We start from the raw sequence: 20171 nt of genomic DNA, 5'->3' as shown, positions 1-20171 counted from the left end.
CAAATTCCTCAATAGGACACCCATAGCACAAGAGTTAATAACTAGAATCAACAAATGGGACTTACTCAAACTAAAAAGTTTTTTCTCAGCAAAAGAAACAATAAGAGAGGTAGATAGGGAGCCTACATCCTGGGAACAAATCTTTACTCCTCACACTTCAGATAGAGCCCTAATATCCAGAGTATACAAAAAACTCAAAAAATTAGACAATAAGATAACAAATAACCCAATCAACAAATGGGCCAAGGACCTGAACAGACACTTCTCAGAGGAGGACATACAATCAATCAACAAGTACATGAAAAAATGCTCAACATCGCTAGCAGTCAGAGAAATGCAAATCAAAACCACCCTAAGATACCATCTCACTCCAGTAAGACTGGCAGCCATTATGAAGTCAAACAACAATAAGTGTTGGCGAGGATGTGGGGAAAAGGGTACACTTGTTCATTGTTGGTGGGAATGCAAATTGGTGCAACCAATTTGGAAAGCAGTATGGAGATTTCTTGGAAAGCTGGGAATGGAACCACCATTTGACCCAGCTATTACCCTTCTTGGTCTATTCCCTAAAGACCTAAAAAGAGCATGCTACAGGGACACTGCTACATCGATGTTCATAGCAGCACAATTCACAATAGCAAGACTGTGGAACCAACCTAGATGCCCTTCAATAGATGAATATATAAAAAAAATGTGGCATTTATACACAATGGAGTATTACTCTGCATTAAAAAATGACAAAATCATAGAATTTGGAGGGAAACGGATGGCATTAGAGCAGATTATGCTAAGTGAAACCAGCCAATCCCTAAAAAACAAATGCCAAATGTCTTCTTTGATATAAGGAGAGTAACTAAGAACAGAGTAGGGACTAAGAGCATGAGAAGAAGATTAACATTAAACAGGGATGAGAGGTGGGAGGGAAAGGGAGAGAGAAGGGAAATTGCATGGAAATGGAAGGAGACCCTCAGGGTTATACAAAATTACATACAAGAGGAAGTGAGGGGAAAAGGAAAAATAATACAAGGGGGAGAAATGAATTACAGTAGAGGGGGTAGAGAGAGAAGAGGGGAGGGGAGGGGAAGGGAGGGGGGATAGTAGAGGATAGGAAAGGCAGCAGAATACAACAGACACTAGTATGGCAATATGTAAATCAATGGAAGTGTAACTGATGTGATTCTGCAATCTGTATATGGGGTAAAAATGGGAGTTCATAACCCACTTGAATCAAAGTGTGAAATATGGTATGTCAAGAACTATGTAATGTTTTGAACAACCAACAATAAAAAAAATTAAAAATTAAAAAAAACATAAATATAAGATCGTGCATATTAATTTTGTTTCCTTATAAATTATGGCAACATTTAGGTATTGATAGCTTTGTAGGCATTTAGACTCATATTGAACATTTATAATTTGTCTCTTAATTTTTGATAAACTCATCAAAGGCAATTCATGCAGAAATGTCCTTAGGCTTGGACTTCCATGATAAGCTGTTTTTTCATTAAAAATAAGAAACAAATTATGTCCCAATCTTTGCATTCATTTCTCCAAAATATTGTTGTCTTAATGACTTCATCTATTTTCTTGAGAAGCCTGAGGTATCTTTTAAGCTACCAACTAGTAGGCTAAAATGATAAATTTAAGTTAAAGTGCTAAAACTTATAGTGCTCAAACAATGAATTTAAGCAAAAATATAAAATGCAGACTTATAGCAATTAAAATTAAAAATGTATAAATTCAAAGATAAGTCCAACAGCTTTTGATTATTGAGCACTTACTATATATACTATGCTAAGTGTTTTATGCTTTCTGATGGCCCAAAACTAAGGACTAAAGAGACTTAATACCCTAAAGCCTAATCACAAAGCTAACAAGTAGAGGAAGTAGGATTGAAACCAGGTCCACCTAATTCTGTGTGCTAAATGACCAACATAAGACGGCTTAAAATATAGGACACTATCCTGTTTTCCAAATGTGAAGAGCAAAAATAAGTAAAAAATATAAAAATGTTCTGCCAACTTGAACATGTAAAGTACTAGTGATAAAGGTAAAATAATCAGATGTCTAAGTATTATTTAAATTCTTCACATGACTGATATCAGGTCTTATTATCACAGGAGCAATTAACAGTTTAACAGCAATTAACAGTTTTCTAGCCCAACTAGTAACTACTCCATATGCATCCAAGGCACCAAGACATACCTTTTTCCACTTAAAAAAGAAAGCTGTCTCAAAACATAGAGCAACCACACACATACCCCACAAGAAATAGTGATTTCAAGGGAAGATGTGAGATAAATTAGAAAATTATCTTTGGGTTACACTGGCTAAAAACTATTAATTAAATTCAAGAAAGGGAATTACTGGATACAAAGCTTTAGCTGAACTAAGACTCCCCAATGATAACAGCTGGTGATGTTCACCCAAAAAAGTAAATAATTACACGTAGGTATCTCATTTCTTTGAATATTGCCATAATTGTACTATTGCATAATGACTAGCTCTATTACAGTAATGTATGTTTATATTAATATAAATTAGTATTAATAGCAATTATGTATATTTATAATGATAGAGTTTAAAACATTCCTCGTAGTAGTTGGGAAAGAAAGCTGCTTTTACCAATACACATGGGTTGGTAAAATAATCCACTATCCTACGGCATTTTACAAGTTCTAAATGACTGTCATTTACATTATTTCGTATGATTCTCAGAACAATTCTGTGTAAACAAATAGAAGCTTCTTGTTATGGTCTGAATGTTTGCATCCTCCCCCACCTCCATTTCATATGTTGAAATCCATCCCAAAGCAACAATGTTCGGAGGTGGGATCTTAGGGAAGTGATGAGCTCATGAGGGAGGGAGCTTCACAAATGGGACTAGTGCCCTGTGAGTCCCTTCCCCCAAGAGCAGCCATGTCTGTGCACCAGCAACAGACCCTCCCTAGACACCAAATCTACCCAGGACTGCATCTTGGACTTCAGCCTTCCGAAGTCTGAGAAATAAATTTCCATTGTTCATAAGCAACCTAGTTTATTAATTTTGTTACAGCAGCCTGTATGAACTACACTGCTTATTATTCCCATTGCTCTGGAAACTAAAGCTGGGTAAGTCAAATAACTTTCAGGGTCACCTGGATAGTCAGTAACAAAGCTGGATCTTAAAATAAGGTATTTTCATTCCACCTCAGTGTGATTTCTGCTACCATATTCCTTAGATATAATGCTTATTCCCTTCTTTAACCCAAAGTATCACAAATATGGGGAGGGAACTACCACTCCCTAACCCTCTCCAGTGCATCTGACACCCCATGGCCTCATATAGCTTTCAGTATATTTCCTACATTAGAGACCTTGTGTCTTATGTGAACAAAGGACGGATGAACTCCAGTCTTCCAAGCCTTTATTCACAAAGCAATAGCAAATGTTACAGCCCAAGAAGAAAATATGGAGAAATCATGCTTTAAGCTTTTATTTCTTCCCAAGAGTTTTTCCTTTCTGTTTAATTCATGGGGGCAAAATCAGACGCAAAGCCAATTAATATATTTATGAATATGTGAAGGCCACCCTGGAGAGGATCGCCAAATCCTCTGGACCGGCTGCTTCAGCAGCGACCTATATAGAATGCTTACCCCTCTCACAAGCACACTCTTCTGTACTGGATTGTGTTCTCCAGGGAAAAAGATAACTGGTGAAGTTTTTCTATAAACTTTAAGAATTCATTTACTGAATTAATGCATGCTGAGTGGTGATTTGGTAGAAAGCACTACATACTAAAATATTAGTCCTTGAGAATAATATTTTAATGCTCTTTTTTTGCCATTTCCAGAAAGCCCCTAAAGAAAAATATAGTGTATGAAAGATGTTTTCAATTTTTTTCCATCAATTAAGCCAGGAAAGTGACATTGGTGAGCAAAAAAGAGGGGACAGAAATAAATAAAGACAAAAACAAAACCACGAGAATATGTTCCTAGTGCTCAGAATGGTGCTGGCAAATAGAAGCAGTTCAATAAAATATAATCCAAATGAAAACTGAAAACACCATTTCTAGGTTAGACTCCTGAAACATACTACCAGGACTCTTCCTTCTCATGATTATCCTTTTGGTATCTGGCTCTCCCTCCTACTCAGAGAATTTCTTTCTTTCTTTCTTTCTTTCTTTCTTTCTTTCTTTCTTTCTTTCTTTCTTTCTTTCTTTCTTTCTTTTTGACTTGAAGCTTTATTTTATTTTTATTTATTCATTTTAATTAGTTATATGTGATAGCAGAATGCATTTTGAGTCACTATACACAACTGCAGCACAACTTTTCATTTCTCTGGCTGTACACGATGTAGCATCACAGCCTATGTGTGATTATACATGTACCTAGGGCAATGATTCCTTCGCATTCCATTCCACCATCTTTCTTGCCCCCATGCACCCTCCCCACCCTCCCTCCGCTTTGCCCAAAGTTCCACTATTTTTCCCATGCTCCCCACCCCTCCCCATTGTGGATCAGCATTCACTTATCAGAGAGAACATCTGGCCTTTGGTTTGGGGGAACTGGCTTACTTAACTTAGCATGATATTCTCCAACTCCATCCCTTTACCTGTAAATGCCATGATTTTATTCTCTTTTAATGCTGAATAACATTCCACTGTGTATATATAACACAGTTTCTTTATCCATTCATCTATTTAAGGGCATCTAGGTTGCTTCCACAGTTTATCTATTATGAATTGAGCTGCTATGAACATTGATGTGGCTGCATTACTATAGTATGCTGATTTTAAGTCCTTTGGATATAGATCAAAGAGTGAGATGGCTGGGTCATATGGTGGTTCTTTACCCAGTAGATGATCTTCCCACTAGCCTGGCATCTCAACTTTTGACTGGCTCTCCTCCAAGGACCCTGTTCCCTAACCTGTCCCTACAACTCACTTACACAAAAAGACATTGAATAATGTCAGTAGCAGAAAATTCACCCCTCCATGAACTTGATTTTTGAGATGTCTTCTTTACCTACCACTTGCTCTCCTTACAGTTTCCTCCCCCAGTCTCCCAACTCAAACAATTACCCAAGCCCCTCTGGTGGCTCCAACTCATTGACTTCTATCACCTTACTCCTGACCCTCACCTCTCTCGTATGTCATACCTCCCTTTTCCCAAAGTTGAGTCCATGTTCCATCATTACTGCAACTCCTTTATACTCCTTTTCCTCCCTTGCCCTCTCCTCATCACTTCTGCTTGGCTATATTCAACTTTCTGGGGAATTCCCCACTTTCACTGGAGCACCTAAACATGGGTGAAGAAAACCATTCACACTAATTGTTCTCACTTTTAATCCATCACTGACCTCAAGCCAGCCCTTAATGTTGTCTTGCAGTTTTGCTAGAAATTGCTAGTTTGTTAATCTACCTACTTCTGGACTGAATTTTTATCTCTTCTCTCCTCTAACCTCCACATCTCCTTCCTTCTCAAATTTAGTGGATACTCTTGCTTCTTATTTCATCGAGAACATCTGAATGTTCCCACACCCAAATCCACCAACCTATTATTATCCACCCCTCTATTCCACACTCTCCTGTTAAAAGGATAAATGCTTTGCCCTCTTACTGGACCCATCCTGTCACTGTTTTACAGCAGACTCTCTCTTCTGTGTCACTGGCTTTTCCCCTCCTGTAGGATCGTCCCCAGGAGCACGCAAGATGCTGAATCATTCTTCAGCCTGTAAAGACATCACTCCAACCCACATTGGATCTCCCTCTAAGGCTCCAGTTCTTGGTATCTTTCTTGTAAAAGTTCTTAAAATGGTTTTCTGTACTTCTGTTCATATTCTGTCTGGAATCCACTCCAATCACACTTCCAAATGCATCATGCCACTGAAATGACTCTCATTTGAGATCCACAAGTCTGTCCCTGGATGGATAATGTTCTGTCCTTATCTGATTCAATTCTCAGAAATACTTGACCCTTGTATCCATAGTCTCCTTCATAACATAGCTCTTCCTTTGGAGGCCTAGAATCTCTTCTCTCTTGGCTCTCCTTCTCAGTTTCCTCATCTTCTCAATGTCTAAAGCTGGGGTTCCTCAGGGACCTTTCTTTATAATTCATTTTTCTAACTATAATCACTCCCTAAGTGATCTCAACCAATCCTATGGCTGATACATGGTAACAAGTTTGGCTCTAGTCCTGACTTTTCCCCCAACTCCAGGTTTGTATAAACAACCTCCTAATTAACACCTTACACTTAACATGTCAAAAAACAAATTCTTAACTTTTCTCAAGGTTTCTACAGCAATTCCCCCTCCCCATCTAAATGGCAATCCATTTTCCAGTTGTCCAGAAACCTTTGTCTCCTGATACCTTTGACTCTCCCATCCCGTATATTCCACCCACCAACAAATTCTATTGGTTCTTTCCGAATGTGTTCAGAAACCAGTTACTCTCACCCAAGTCACAACATCCCTGCATGATTACTGCACTCCTCTCTAATCTATTCTTCATATTTCAACATCTAATTTTACATAATGTAAATCAGATCACATCACTATCAATACAAAACCTTCCATGGCTTCCCGTCTCAGAGTAAAAGCTAAAGTCCTTTAAAGAACTTGGGAGAACCTATGTGATCTGCACCCCTTCCTCCCACCTGCTCATCTCCTACTTTGCCTCTTCATTTGGCTCAGTGACTTCAACCACCTGGTCTCCATGCTGTTCCTCACCTTTGCCCTGAACATCGATGCCTCTATGGCCTTTGTGCTTCATCTGCCCCAGAGAGCAGAACTGATCACTACTTCACTTATCTCTGCCTCTGTTCAAAGACCACCCCAGTTCTGGCATTTTCCTAACCTACTCCGCATAAAAATCACCTCTGCTATAATCTCCTATCTTCCTCTCTCTCCATAACATCCTTTTATTTTTTTCCATAGCAGTTATTACTATAGGACATATGACATCTTATTGCCTATTGGTCCAGTACTTCTCTCTTACTCAGAATCAGGACAGACCACCAGTGACTAGAATAGTTCCTGGTGCATATGAGGTACTCAAAAAATAACTAAAGAATAAATGAGCCAACATCATTATCATTATTATCTTTACTACTTAAATGAGAGGCTAAGAGCTTGAAGCACAGGAAGTGCATGCAGTGCTACAAAATAGAGTGAAATACAATGCAAAGTCAGGCAGCCTCACCAGGAGACGGAGATAACAAACAGCCAGAACTGACTGGGAAGGCTGACATGCACTTTATGTGCTAAGGCAAAGACTATCTGAGGAAAATCATTCCCTACCTTAAAATTTGGTTCTTAATCAAAGCTAGCACATGATCATAAGCAGCTTTTATTCCATGCAGAGCATTGCTATTCAAAGAGTTCTGTATTATTCTATTTCATCACTAATACCTGAGCCCACAAAAAGGGAATATGAATAATTAATAGAGGAGAAAGATAAAAAAAAGAAAGGAGAAAATGTGATTTTCTTAAATCAGTAATTTTAAATCTTCTATTATTATTTTGTATATCATATGCCAACAATATCTTCCTTTCTCTTATCTTAGAGCTATTTCTCTATCATATTCTCTTTTCAAGTAGGAGAAAATATACTCAAATAGTAATTTTAATCACTTAGTCACAAGAATTCAAAATAAAATAAATTTCAAGGTCATGTCATTTGTAGTATAGCAACTTATTAAATAGATGGTATCTTCCTTGAAAAGAAGAAAGTGTTTGCGTTTATCATTTTTCAGCTGGGAACAGAATCTAATGTCACATTAAAATGTACAGATTTAGAATGAGAATTTGTACTGTATGAGAATAATAAAAAATACAATAAAATAGGGTGATATGCAATATGTGAGAAAATAATGTAAAGGATATTAAATATATCAATAGAACCTAGACATGGTGAAGAAGTTTTTAAAATTCAAGGATCTAACCCTGTGTCAGCTGAAGATAGTCTATCAGTTCTAATCAGAGTAAAAGTATAAATAGAGATAGTCCTTTGAGAAAAATAAAAATGTAATTGAAAGAAAAGTCTAAATTCAGAAAATAAAGCATATAAAATAATATTAACTATTATGGTCTTTACTTGTTTTAAAATTTAATTCTATAGGCTGGAAACATGGCTCAGAAGTAGAGTTCTTTCCTACCATGGGAGTGGCCCTGGTTTGGTCCCCGGAACCACCACAATAACAGCAAAACTTAGATCTATCCTATTGATTTATTGGAAGTCTTTATTTTTTCACTTTCATTTCATATCAATGAAACAGTCTGTGACTCTTTTTGTCTGTAGTTAGGTAGGTTCTCTACCATGGAGCTCACTCCCAGACCTAGTTTGTAATTCTTTATGATTACATAACTGCTGAATTTAAGATGAGCATGTAGTTTAAAATGTCCCCAACATAATACATTACCATTCCAGAATATATTAGAAAGTTAAATACATTTCATGAGATGCTAAAAGCAATATGCTTTAGACACCTGTACCGTGTGTGTGTGTGGTGGTGGTGGGGTGATTCTGGGGATCAAAGCCAGTCCTCACACATGCTAGGCTACACCCCATTCCAATACATGTACCATTGAAAAATTTTTAGTTAAACGTGAAGAGACAACTTAATGTGAAACAAATGTAGGCAATGAATGAAATTTAAATAAAATGCCTAAGTACTGACAATTAGAAGCAGAAGGGGGTAAAACCCGTGAAAATCAGTTCAACTTTTACATTTTTCTAGATTTATGAAGTATTTACTTCACTACACTTAAAACACACACACACACACACACACACACACACACACACACACACTACTGTCATAAGGGTTCAACTTACTTTACAGTGGTCATATTGGAGCTGTAAGGCTGGAACATCCCCTCCAAGAGGCATCTGTTTTTTAAGCTCTTCATCTTTCATATTCAGCCATTTGATCAGTTCTTCTAAAGACACCAGCAACCTGTTCCACTTCTCAGCACTGGCCTCCAAATGGGCCCTGTTGAGAGAGAGAATACTGACAACATTTAGCAGTTTGGATTATATAATTCACAAAATTATAAACCTTCCTTTAGCCTAATAATCTTATATGACCAACAACTGTTCATTTGTAGAAAAAAGTATTTCCTGTAAGAAATAGTTATTTTGAATCAGCTAAAATCTCTAAAGAATATGTTGTTAATCTTAACCAAAATTTAAGACATATACCTTCACACCATAAAGACAAGAATGTGAGGCTTTCAGGAAGGATGTTTGTGACATAATGCAAAATTAGATACCAAGTGTTGGTAGTTTAGCTAGAATATATTTATAGTATATATGCACAGACAAATATTTTTCTCATTTTCTCTCTCTCTCTCTCTCTCTCTCTCTCTCTCTCTATATATATATATATATATATATATATATATATATATATATATGGAAGGAGGAAGATAATTATATGCATATAAAATGTTTAGAGAGGGTAAGACCAAATGTGGATACCACTGAAAACAAAGTAAACACCAATCATTTATACAGAAACACACACACACACTTGTACTATCTGAATATTTACATAACATTTTTCTTTTCAAAAGTAAAAAAACCAAACCCCCGCCCCCCAAAAATGACTAATCTTTGGGAAATAATACCACTACTGCCTTGACATCTCTTACAACCAAACAAAATACTGAAAGCTGAACATTATCAAAATTGAGCTCAAATTATTGGAAAACAATAAGGCATTGCTTGGCCAGGATATCATTTCACTTAAGTCTGATTGATGTCCACTGACAAATGGATATTTGCATAAAAAGAACTAGGCAATAATCATTATTATAGTAATTTATATTTTTAAAGGTAATATCTTTGTTTCAAAAATAATTTTTATTTTTAGCATGGAATTGCACCCTCAGATCTTTAAGAACTTCATAACCACTAATATATGTTTATGTGGATCATGTTTAAGTATGAGCAAAAGCTCTTGAGAATCAAAGTGCAAAATCACAAATTCCATCCTGCTCTTGTTAGGGCTCTAGAGAAAGTCCACATAGGCAGCCTCAAACCTACAGGTGGGTTGGATTTGAAAATATGGATCAGTCAAAAGAGACTCCAGAGACTCAAGGAATGGGGCTTTCCTCAGTCATGCATTACCCCAGTGGACAACCATGTATGTGGACCCAAGGACTAATCTGAAGAAATGGAATTACCTTGATTGTCAATGGTCTTTCAGGTTAGAGGGGCAAGGCTGATTAAACACAGATGTAGCCTTCTTACACAACGGCTTACAAAGACTGAAGCCCACAAGACAACTCACATGGGACAACCCCGGCTACGAGAAACCTCTGTTGGCCATGCTGCATATCCTCTCCTATGAAACTCTGAATGTCAAGACATTCGCACTATGGTCCCCACCTCCAGAAATCGGCTCTTTTCCTTAGTGATATGGAACCAGCCAACCAGGAACAGATACTACTGTCTAGCAAACCTCTCCATGATTTCTTTTTTTGCACATTTGATCTTCTTGAGCCTCTTCCTCAATGCTAACAGCTCTGCTACAGTTAATTCAAACAAATATACCCTCATTGATCACATCACATGATGTTCCCAGCAACAGATAAACAACAACATCATAAGTCTTGGCTAAAAAGTTCATAATGTTTTCAGAAGAACAAATAGAAATCTGACTTGTCTAGTATATCTTGTTCATCTCTAAGTCATAAAATAATAACTTTAGTCAACCAACCAATATGCTTAGCTAAAAGAAGAAATTGAAGCCCTGAATTTCTTTTAAAATACCACAAACCAGCACTGGCACTCATATACAATACACACAGAAGGCCAGTTATTGTGCCATCTATTCACAGTGCCACTCCACTGGCAGCTCGTGACTATAAAGCAAACTACTCAAACTCTAAAATCTCATTCAAAGAGGGTAAATATGAAATAAGAAATAATTTTGTGATACAGAAAGAAGTTCAAAGCATTTTATAATTCCCTAAAATTTGTATGATCAGAAATTTATTTTATTTTCTTGTATATATTATCATTTCTGTTTGTTCCACAGGAGCCATTACTGATCACATTTTACAAAATTGTGCTTTAACAAGGTCCTGGTTCTGCTTGAGCTCCAGCTTTTCTATGTTTCTATTGATCAATTTTAAGCCAAATATGTAATTACCTTTCCCTGGTAAACAATAATTTCACTTGTCACAGAGCACAATTAAAAAATTTCAATTACATTAATTGAAAATTATCTCTGCCATTTTAAACCACTTTGCTATGGAACTGAGATACTGCAATTTCTTTCCTATATTTTTAAATACAAAATACAGCCAGAAATCAGAGGTTCTTGGTCAATCAAGAAGTGCTCGAGTGTCGCTATGTGCAAAATCACTTATGCACATACCTGGACCTATTACTCAACATTTGATCCTGTGTCTTCAGTACCTGTAGTTTAACTCATTAATCAATAACTAAGCCACACATTGTATTCCTTTGAAATCCAATTTCACACATATACTGAAGAGTGCAGAAATGTCTTTTCCAATGCAATTAACTCTTCTGACTACACAGAAATAATGGAATTGATCGTCAAACTTCATGGCATTCAGCACCTGAAGCACCATCTATAAATATGAAGGCAATACTTTTTAAAAGAGATGCCAAAGTGGCTTTGAAATAAAAAGGAAAATATTGGGGGATGTGCTTCTCTACATCTTTAACCTTCCCATAGTTAAAAGCAAACTCATCTGGTAGAATCTTCGCCTGGTAAATCTATTCTGGTTATTTTCCAATAGATTCTACCTTCATGTTTGGTAGATTACTACCATATGCCCAAATAAATGTGTGCTTCTGTAGGAGCCTTCCGTGTTCCAGTTGCATTTTAATTCTTTCATCTTCAAAGATAAAAGCCTTTTCATGGGCAGTGGATTGAATGCTTTGTAAGAAGAAACCTTAAATTTGTGTTGGACTTTCTGAATGTTACTATAAACATTTTAAAATGTAAACCTCTCGAGACGACAGATAACAGGTCATCAATCATGTTTTCAGAATCTTTACTTTAAACATTGCTTTATCTCACACGTATCTGTGGGAACTCACATCTTTAAAGAATTGACTTTTATTAACTTCCCTGCTTGCAGTTTATCCTTTGGGTACTTGATGTACCCAAAGCAATGGATATTTATATACATATATCCATTAAACTATATTTAAGTGAATACTTATAAAAAATACAGTGCATAATCTTGTTAGAAGATAATGATCCATAAAAATAGTGCTTCATTATTTACATAGAGTAGAAATAGATCTACAAAGGGAATTATAACTAATATCTGTTTTAAATCACAACAGTTTCCACTTTTCAAAGAAACTGTATCTTCAAACAAGTTATTATTCCTTCTCCAGTGGACAGACATAAAACTGGTGTGAGTGATGAGCGAGTGGGGAAGGGCATTTGTTGAAACAGTTTTTCATGTATTCAGTACATATATTTTTGGAGTGCCCACTCTGTTCTCAGGTATGTTTCAGAAACAGAAAGCCATGCTATCAAAGCTCTGGGGAGAAAGTCAAGTGAACAAACATACTTCCAAGGTAGGAAACCTGATAACAGCTTCAGGAAGAACTGTGGATCAGAGAAGTGGGGACTTCCTTAGGAAGCAGTGGTGAGAATTTGGAATACAAAGTCCAAGCCCTTTTACACTCTACTCTCATCATAGGTAACACTCAAGAAGGCAGAGATAAATGGCCCTGATATATCTGTAGACAAGTAAAGATACATTTGGAAAGTAGGTTGACCAAAGAATATAACGACCCATGTTAACAGGAGACAAAGACATAGTACTTCCTATTGTGTGAGGACTGCACAGAATTAAACCTCACATTTTACTACAGATGTCATTTCTTTTTGGTTTGTGGTAAACCTCACATATTATAAATTAGGCAGTAATAAAAGAGAATATCTTAATTAATTCAAGAAAAATAGGCAACATTAAAAGAGGATTATTCCTGTTCCCAGAAGGGAATTAAGACCTACCAGGAAAAAAGAGTCAAGTCCTAGGAATTCAGTCTGCACTGAATAGAAAGACAAAGCTGTCTCCTGATGTGGTGTCTACTGGCAGCATGTGACTATTTAAACTTAGGCTAAGTCAAGTTAATAAAATTTGAAATTCGGTTCATTGGCTGCACTAGCCATAGCCACATTTTAAATGCTCAATGTGTCACATATGACTCGTGGCTCCTGTGCTGACCACAGCAGACACAGACCATTTCCATCATCACAGAAAGTTCTACTGTAAAGCACTGCACCAGAGGGAAAAAAGAGACGAAAGTGGTAGACTCTTCCTCTAGTACAGCTGGGAAAAGGGAATTTCAGTAGTTTTATAATATGGTTAACAAAATCATCTCTCTAAGGCCAAAAGTGGTGACAATGACATTGAAAAATGTGATAGCATTAGATGTAAATGATGATGTTAAAGGTTAATCTCTTCTGAGGGCTTTTAAAAAGGTGCCCTGCATTTTTAAGAGGCTCATAAAAGAAAGGGAAGATAGAATTTTATCTTTGAATTCTGTTTTCATTAGATTTGACAACTTCACTGGCCTTTAAAATCATAAGTTAATAAGGATCTACATTCAGTATCATTAAGCTGATAAGTGGGTATTTAATTAACATAATCAGACATTAAATAAATTAAACATAAAATTTAAACCATGTCCTTCACTGTCCTGAGTTTATTAGTATATTTCCAATTCACTTTTTTTCCAGTGAGTATAAAACATCCCAAAGTCCCTAAGAGCCCATCTTCTAGCTGAAGTTACAAATCTTTGTGTATCTCCACTTATACTGATATAAGTGAAATATATAATCATATGTATTGTTTTTAGATTGCTAAAGAATATTGGGCACATTAGATTTTGGTATTTAAAAAGCTTAGTTGTACTCATCCAAAGAAAGGAAAAAGTCATTTAAGATAGTAAGCCACATGTCGTTTCATTGTTCCAGGGACCACGTCATGGTCAAAAGAGGTAATGCCTGGCAAGCACTTACAGTGAATCTGGCACATAAATATTCAATAAATATTGGTATTCTTTTTCCTAAAAATGGTACGTTAAATTAGAGCAAATGCCCCTGCCATGAGAACATCAACCTCAACACAAAAAATAATTTGAAATACAGAACCCACGTGTATCACACACTCCAAGGATCTGGGTGGTGAGGATCAATGAAATGACCTTATCTTCAGAAAAGAATGCAGCAAGACCACCTGCAGAGAGGAAGGTTTGGAGCTAAAGAGGAATGAAATCTTTTCAAATAGGCAAGGTAGTGAATATGATAAAAATTATTCAGAATCTAAATACTAAGTATAAGTAGAAAGTTTCAAATTATGGTAGGAAAAAATGTTAACATTTCTCAGGCAATGTTAGGCAGCCCAAGACAAAAAGCAGAGAACAGAATGGGTCTGGGCATCATCTGGTGTCAGAGATTTGAAAAATAGAAATGCAGGCAGAATTGGGTATTCAATTCTGACTTTACTAAAATGTCTTAGAGTGAACTTCAAGCTGGGCAGAAGGGGTTGAAGCAGTTTGAAATGCGAAAAGTTCAAGCAACTATAGATTAGAGGAAAGAGATGTGAAGGGATGAAAGGGGTGAGGTGGGGGGGGGGAGGCAGAGCTCTGTGGTACCACACTTGTCTAGCATGCAAGAGGACCTGGGTTCCATCCTGGGCACCACAAAAACAAAACAAAACACACAAATAATGATGGGCAGGTTCAAGAAGAAGGGAAACAATAAAAAGAAAGCTAAGAATTCCATAGTTGAAAATACTGGAAGAGGCACAATTTTAAACAATTTACAGGTAGTTGGAATAGGGTAAATTCATTATGCATACAACACATAGAATCACACTGGATAAAATTATAAAGGTAGATAATAGTAGATAAGTGGTCCTGGTATTTAATAAGCTAACGGAGAAGGGTGCCTCTCTCTGGAGAGGGACTATCATTTTAATGTGAAGCAGAGTATTTATTGATGCTATTGTAAACAATTCTGATTTGTTACAAAAAAGGTCTCTTTTCTAATAGGGAAAAACCAATCACATGCCGATACACATGGCCCAACTGAAAACAGTCAAATAAAATGTGTGCTTTGGAGAACAGCCTGTCTCTTGAAAGCATCTCAAGGATGCCAAGATGACATGGGAATAGTAGCTGAGTCTCACGATGGCCAGGTCTATGGGAACAGAATACAGATGAAGGCTTTTAAAGATAAAGTAAAAAGAAGCCTGGAAATTAAAATAAACTGTTATCAATATGGATATTGACAAGAATGACAGGTGAGAAAAAGATGAAAAATAAAAAGTAGAATGTTAGAAGCAACAAGACGTGTACAAGAGGGCCTTTCCTCCAGCTTCCTCCTATACATGAGGAGGAAGCAGGAGGAAGACAATGAAAGGGTAGAAAAGTGGATATGATCATTCTAAGAGGCTGCTGAGAGATGAAGAAGCAAGGCTTGGTTAGCAGCCACAAGATTCCAACTTCCTTCTCATTCCTGTGTGAAGGGCTCCTGTCTCAGCCAAAGCACCTTCCACGCCTGGTTTATGGCTCTCATTTTGGGGTCTGGTGTCCATAGCAGTTAAGTACTTAGGATGTTCCCATTGGAACATCCCTTTTAGGTAAGGAAAATGAGGAAATTAACCACTATTAAGGAGTCTTTCCAAGTAAAGTAGATAATCAAAGGAAAGGGCAACTTTTGATTAATTACAGGGGAAAGTGATGGATGAACTTAACAGAAACATTAACAGGAGAATCTGGTCACAGAAGAACCCAGTGTATGGAGTACACTGGGCTTTAATGGACCCCGAGGAAAGAGCAGAGGAGCAGAGCTGAACAGGGAGCTCCCTAATAATCAGTGGCATAAGGATGAAGGAGGCAGGAGGCCAGGGCAAGGCTGCCTCCACATACTTGCTAGTGAGAACTTTCCCCCACTCTGTGGGAAGGGATTTTTCTCACTAAACACACTCTGGCCTCTTCTCCACCCTTTCACTCACTCATTCCCTGGTAAAGGTAGTGACAAATCTGCTCTGCAAACACAGGGAGAAGGAACAGATGTGTTTGGGTCTGTTATTTCCTCCTGAGAACAGGCCTGCAGACAGAGTTCTTTTCTACTCTTCCTTGTGACATCTTCCACTTGGGAAGCTACTTTGACCATGACTACTGGGGATTCTGCATCATTAACAGCCCTGCTCAACTCTCACCCTAAGCTAATCCTCCAACCTGCCTCTGCCAGTAATGTCCACGGCATTAGGTTCTTACTGATGCACATTTTTCATTTGTGCTTGTTTGGAATCCAGCCAAGAGAGAGGGAAGCTAGTTAGTGTGGAACTTCTTAAAAATTCCCAACATTAGTGACTAAGATTTAAAAAAAAAAAAAGATGGTAGGAAGAATTTCTACATCTTCTGAATTAACTAGTGCAGCGTGAAGTGGTAATCAATGAGAATAATAATAGCTAACAATTAGGGAGCACTTACCATGTGCTGTTGCAGGCACTTTAGAAAGGCTAATTTCATGAAATACGGATGCAAGAGTTACTCTTAATCCACATATGAGGAAACTGAGGCTCCCACAGGTTCATAAGCTGCCCGTGATGGCATAATTGCTCAATGGCTAAGCCAGTGTTTGAAAACAGTCAGGGTTACCCCAGAGCAGAACACTATTAGACACTATCCTGTGCCACTTATTTCTTTTTTTTTTTAAAGAGAGAGTGAGAGAGAGAGAGAGAGAGAGAGAGAGAGAGAGAGAGAGAGAGAGAGAGAGAGAGAATTTTTAATATTTATTTTTTAGTTCGAACCCGGGCCGCACGCATGCCAGGTGAGCGCGCTACCACTTGAGCCACATCCCCAGCCCTGTGCCACTTTTTCTGAGCTGTGCTATCTATATGAGAATCCACTACTAAGAAATAATAAACCATTTTCTTTTATAAATATCCAAATAATCATGAATGTTAATGTAATTAAATTTTCCATTTTTGTAGGTAAAAATGAAGACTAAATCATTCACTTTGTTAGCTAATCCTTGCAAAAGCACTGGCAGGTCAATATAGCCGTAGACGATAGCCCCCCAGCTCTTACATGCTCAAGACCATTATGTTTAATGATGTGGTAACAGCAATGGTGTTTTTCTCTCCTGGGCTCTATTTTTACTTCATCACTTCCCATTCTGTCTCTTCAGCCCTCTGCAATCAGGTTTCTACCTCCTGGACTCTGCAGCTCTCATCTAGTCCACTTCTTCAAGCAGCTGACCCTGTGACCTCTGCCCTTCTCTGAAATCCCCTCCTCCCCTGGCACATGACAGCCCTCTCTCCTGCTGCATCCTCTTCCAGGACAGCCAGCTTTCAGCTTCTTCTACTGGTTTCCCTTTCCTTTACCCATTCCTCCTGTATCAGGGTTTCTCAGGATTTTTTTTACCCCCCCCCCACTTCTAATGTTTTATCATTTTGGATAATTAACTCACAATAATTACCTGCCACCTCTATCTGGACTCCCTGACCCCACTATCTCACCTGTCTTCTTTGCCTACAAGACTCTTTTGAAAAGAAGACAGCCTGGCTTTGGAGTCTGAGGCAGGAGGATTGCAAGTTTGAAGTCAGCTTCAGCAACGTAGAGACCATCTCAAAAAAAAAAGTAAATAAATAAAAGGGTGGGGGCTGAGGAGGATGTAGCTCAGTGGTAAAGCACCCTTGGGTTCAATCCCCAGCACCAAAAAAAAAAAAAAAAAGAGCTATCCATCTATCCATGCATGTAAACTGAATTCTATACACTCTCCTTTCACTTTCCTCGATGCTAAAAGGGTCACTTAAGCAGGTCCTCCTGTCTTCAGAACCAGGTTCATCCAATGCAAGCTTATTAGTTGTGTAAGAAGGATTTTTCCAAAGTTTCAAACTAATTCTATTGCCTAAATGGCTCCCAATTCCATCACCAGTGGAACACAACCTGGTATATACAGAGGTTCCATGACTGGTCTCTCACCTCTCTCTCTATCTTTTCTCTAGCCACCACTGTATTTCCCCACCACACTAGCCACAAATTCTATTTCCAGCCAGACTACACTTCTTAGCTTTTATGTAATTTGTCTTTTCAAACCTGTTCAGTTGCCCTCCACCAGTCCTCACTCAGTCTGTTTGGGGAAGGACTACATGTCTTCCAAGGCCCAGCTTAGGAATCACCTCTTATGAAGCCTTTGTCATTGGAAGTGACAGTAACCACTCCCTAGGGGTAGGGACCTCATTTTATTTATGATAAATGATGCCTTAAACATAGAAGTAAGTTTTTATTAAATGCTTGAATAAGTGCCTGAATATCATGAGGTAGGTTATCAGACTAAATACTGTTTTAATTCATTATCATATTGGTTCATTACCATATTTTATGGGAATGTCTGATCTGTCTTGATGCATAAGTCCACCAAAACAAGCATATAATAGTCTCCAACATCTAAAAATAACTGCTTTACTTATTTGTTAATATTCCAAGTGTAGCTTATGAGCTCTTCTTTTCAGATTAGAAAAAAATGTGACTTGATAGGCAAGAGCTCCCAAGAAAGACCCACAATTTCTGGGACCAAATCTTTCCACTTGGAATGATCTGTTCATGATGTAGGCTACCATTCAATCCTTCTAACTCAAGAACTCATCCTTTAAGCTCCCAAAATTCCAGCACTTGTGTACAATCTTCACCAAAGCAAGCCCTACGGCTTTCAGTTCTTTAGCTTAAGATATTGCTTTTGCTAGATCCTCAGTGAATGCTTTCACTTTTAATATTTTTATTTGTTTATATTTATGAGGAACAGAAAGTTACAACCAAATGGAACCTAGTCAGTTGAAAATTCAAGCCTTATTCAAGTTCAGTTTCTCACTGTACAGTACTCCCTGACTTTTCTCCCATTTAGAAAAAAATATATATATAGTTGGCTGATGCTGCTAATTTTCAATGGGATCTTCAGACAAGGAAGTCCTTACCATGACCCCCTTTCCTTCAGAAAAAGAGGAAATGCAAATTCCTCGCAATGAGCCCAGTAGAATGAACACATTACAGGGCATCTTCTCAGAAAGAAGTTTTTAAGAAAATCATTCACAATTAGTAATCAGTGAAGATTTCTATTCTCTGTGAAATCATTACATGAAATCCTAAAACTACCTGAAACAGACCCACTGAGCCAACCTTGTGTATGAAAAAAATAGATCCTACATTGAACAGGCCCTAACTAGATTAAGAAACAATCGTTTTCTCATTCAATCTTTGCAACAATATTGTGGGTTAAATATTTATATTCTAATTTTGTAAATTTCAGAGGGATAAATTTGCCCAAGATCAAGAGAATAAATCAGAGGCAAGTTAAAGGCTGGTGTGATGGCACATGCCTGTAATCCCAGCTATTCAGGAGACTGAGGCAGGAGGATCACAAGTTTGAGGCCAGTATCAGCAACTTAAGAGACCCTGTCTCAAAATAAAAAAAAAATAAAAATGACTGGGAATGTAGCTCAGTGACAGAGCATTCCTGGGTTCACTCCCCTGTACTAGGAAAAAAAAAAAATTCAAATTCAAGATCCTTTTGTTTTAAAGCTGTCCATGTTTGAACACATGATATAACAAAAGAAAGTGATCTAGGAATTCCTACAAATATTCTTCTTTGGAATTTTTGCTTGATAATCCATTCTTCAGCCAGTATCCCCTAAACTTATATCCAGTTGGAAACTATCTATCATCTAGTAAATATGACTTTAAAATAATCCTTACCCCTAATAACACTCATCTTGTCACTCCGAGTGATTTCTCAAGGCTTCTTCCTGGCCAGAATTCTGATCCTAAGGTTCACACTTATTTAATTTAATTCTCTCCAAATGGACATGAATCATCAGTTTTCCATTTTAGTGTCTAAATGAGATATGTTATCTATATAAATACAGCTTCAAATATGATGCAAAAACAACATGGTGAAGCAAAATTTGTTTAATACCAAGAGTCAAAAAGATCAAGATTCAAATACTGGCTTGGCACAAAACTTGGAAATTTCCTCATATTAATTAAATCTCATTTCCTCATGCAAGAAAGGATTTTTATCATCCACTTTACTAGGATTTGTCAAGCACAGTCATGCATCACTTATGAACAGGTACACATTCTGAGACACATGCCATTAGGCAATTCTATCATTGT

General features: G+C 37.4%; 1 protein-coding gene across 7 annotated transcripts in view; it reads right to left on the bottom strand.

Annotated features, from left to right (window-relative positions):
- Window positions 1-20171, bottom strand: part of UTRN (utrophin) — a 529451-nt gene that overhangs the window by 141580 nt on the left and 367700 nt on the right. For all 7 annotated transcript variants that reach the window (XM_081294420.1, XM_081294421.1, XM_081294422.1 and 4 more), the window contains one exon: window positions 8817-8973. In XM_081294420.1, coding sequence (XP_081150546.1) covers window positions 8817-8973 — 157 coding nt within the window. The remainder of the gene's footprint in view (window positions 1-8816; window positions 8974-20171) is intronic.

This window comes from Spermophilus citellus, assembly GCF_964194105.1.
Source record: "Spermophilus citellus genome assembly, chromosome: 5".
Classification (NCBI taxonomy): Eukaryota; Metazoa; Chordata; class Mammalia; order Rodentia; family Sciuridae; genus Spermophilus; species Spermophilus citellus.
The sequence above is the reverse complement of the archived record's forward strand: the minus strand, read 5'-3'. Positions and strand labels throughout refer to the sequence as shown.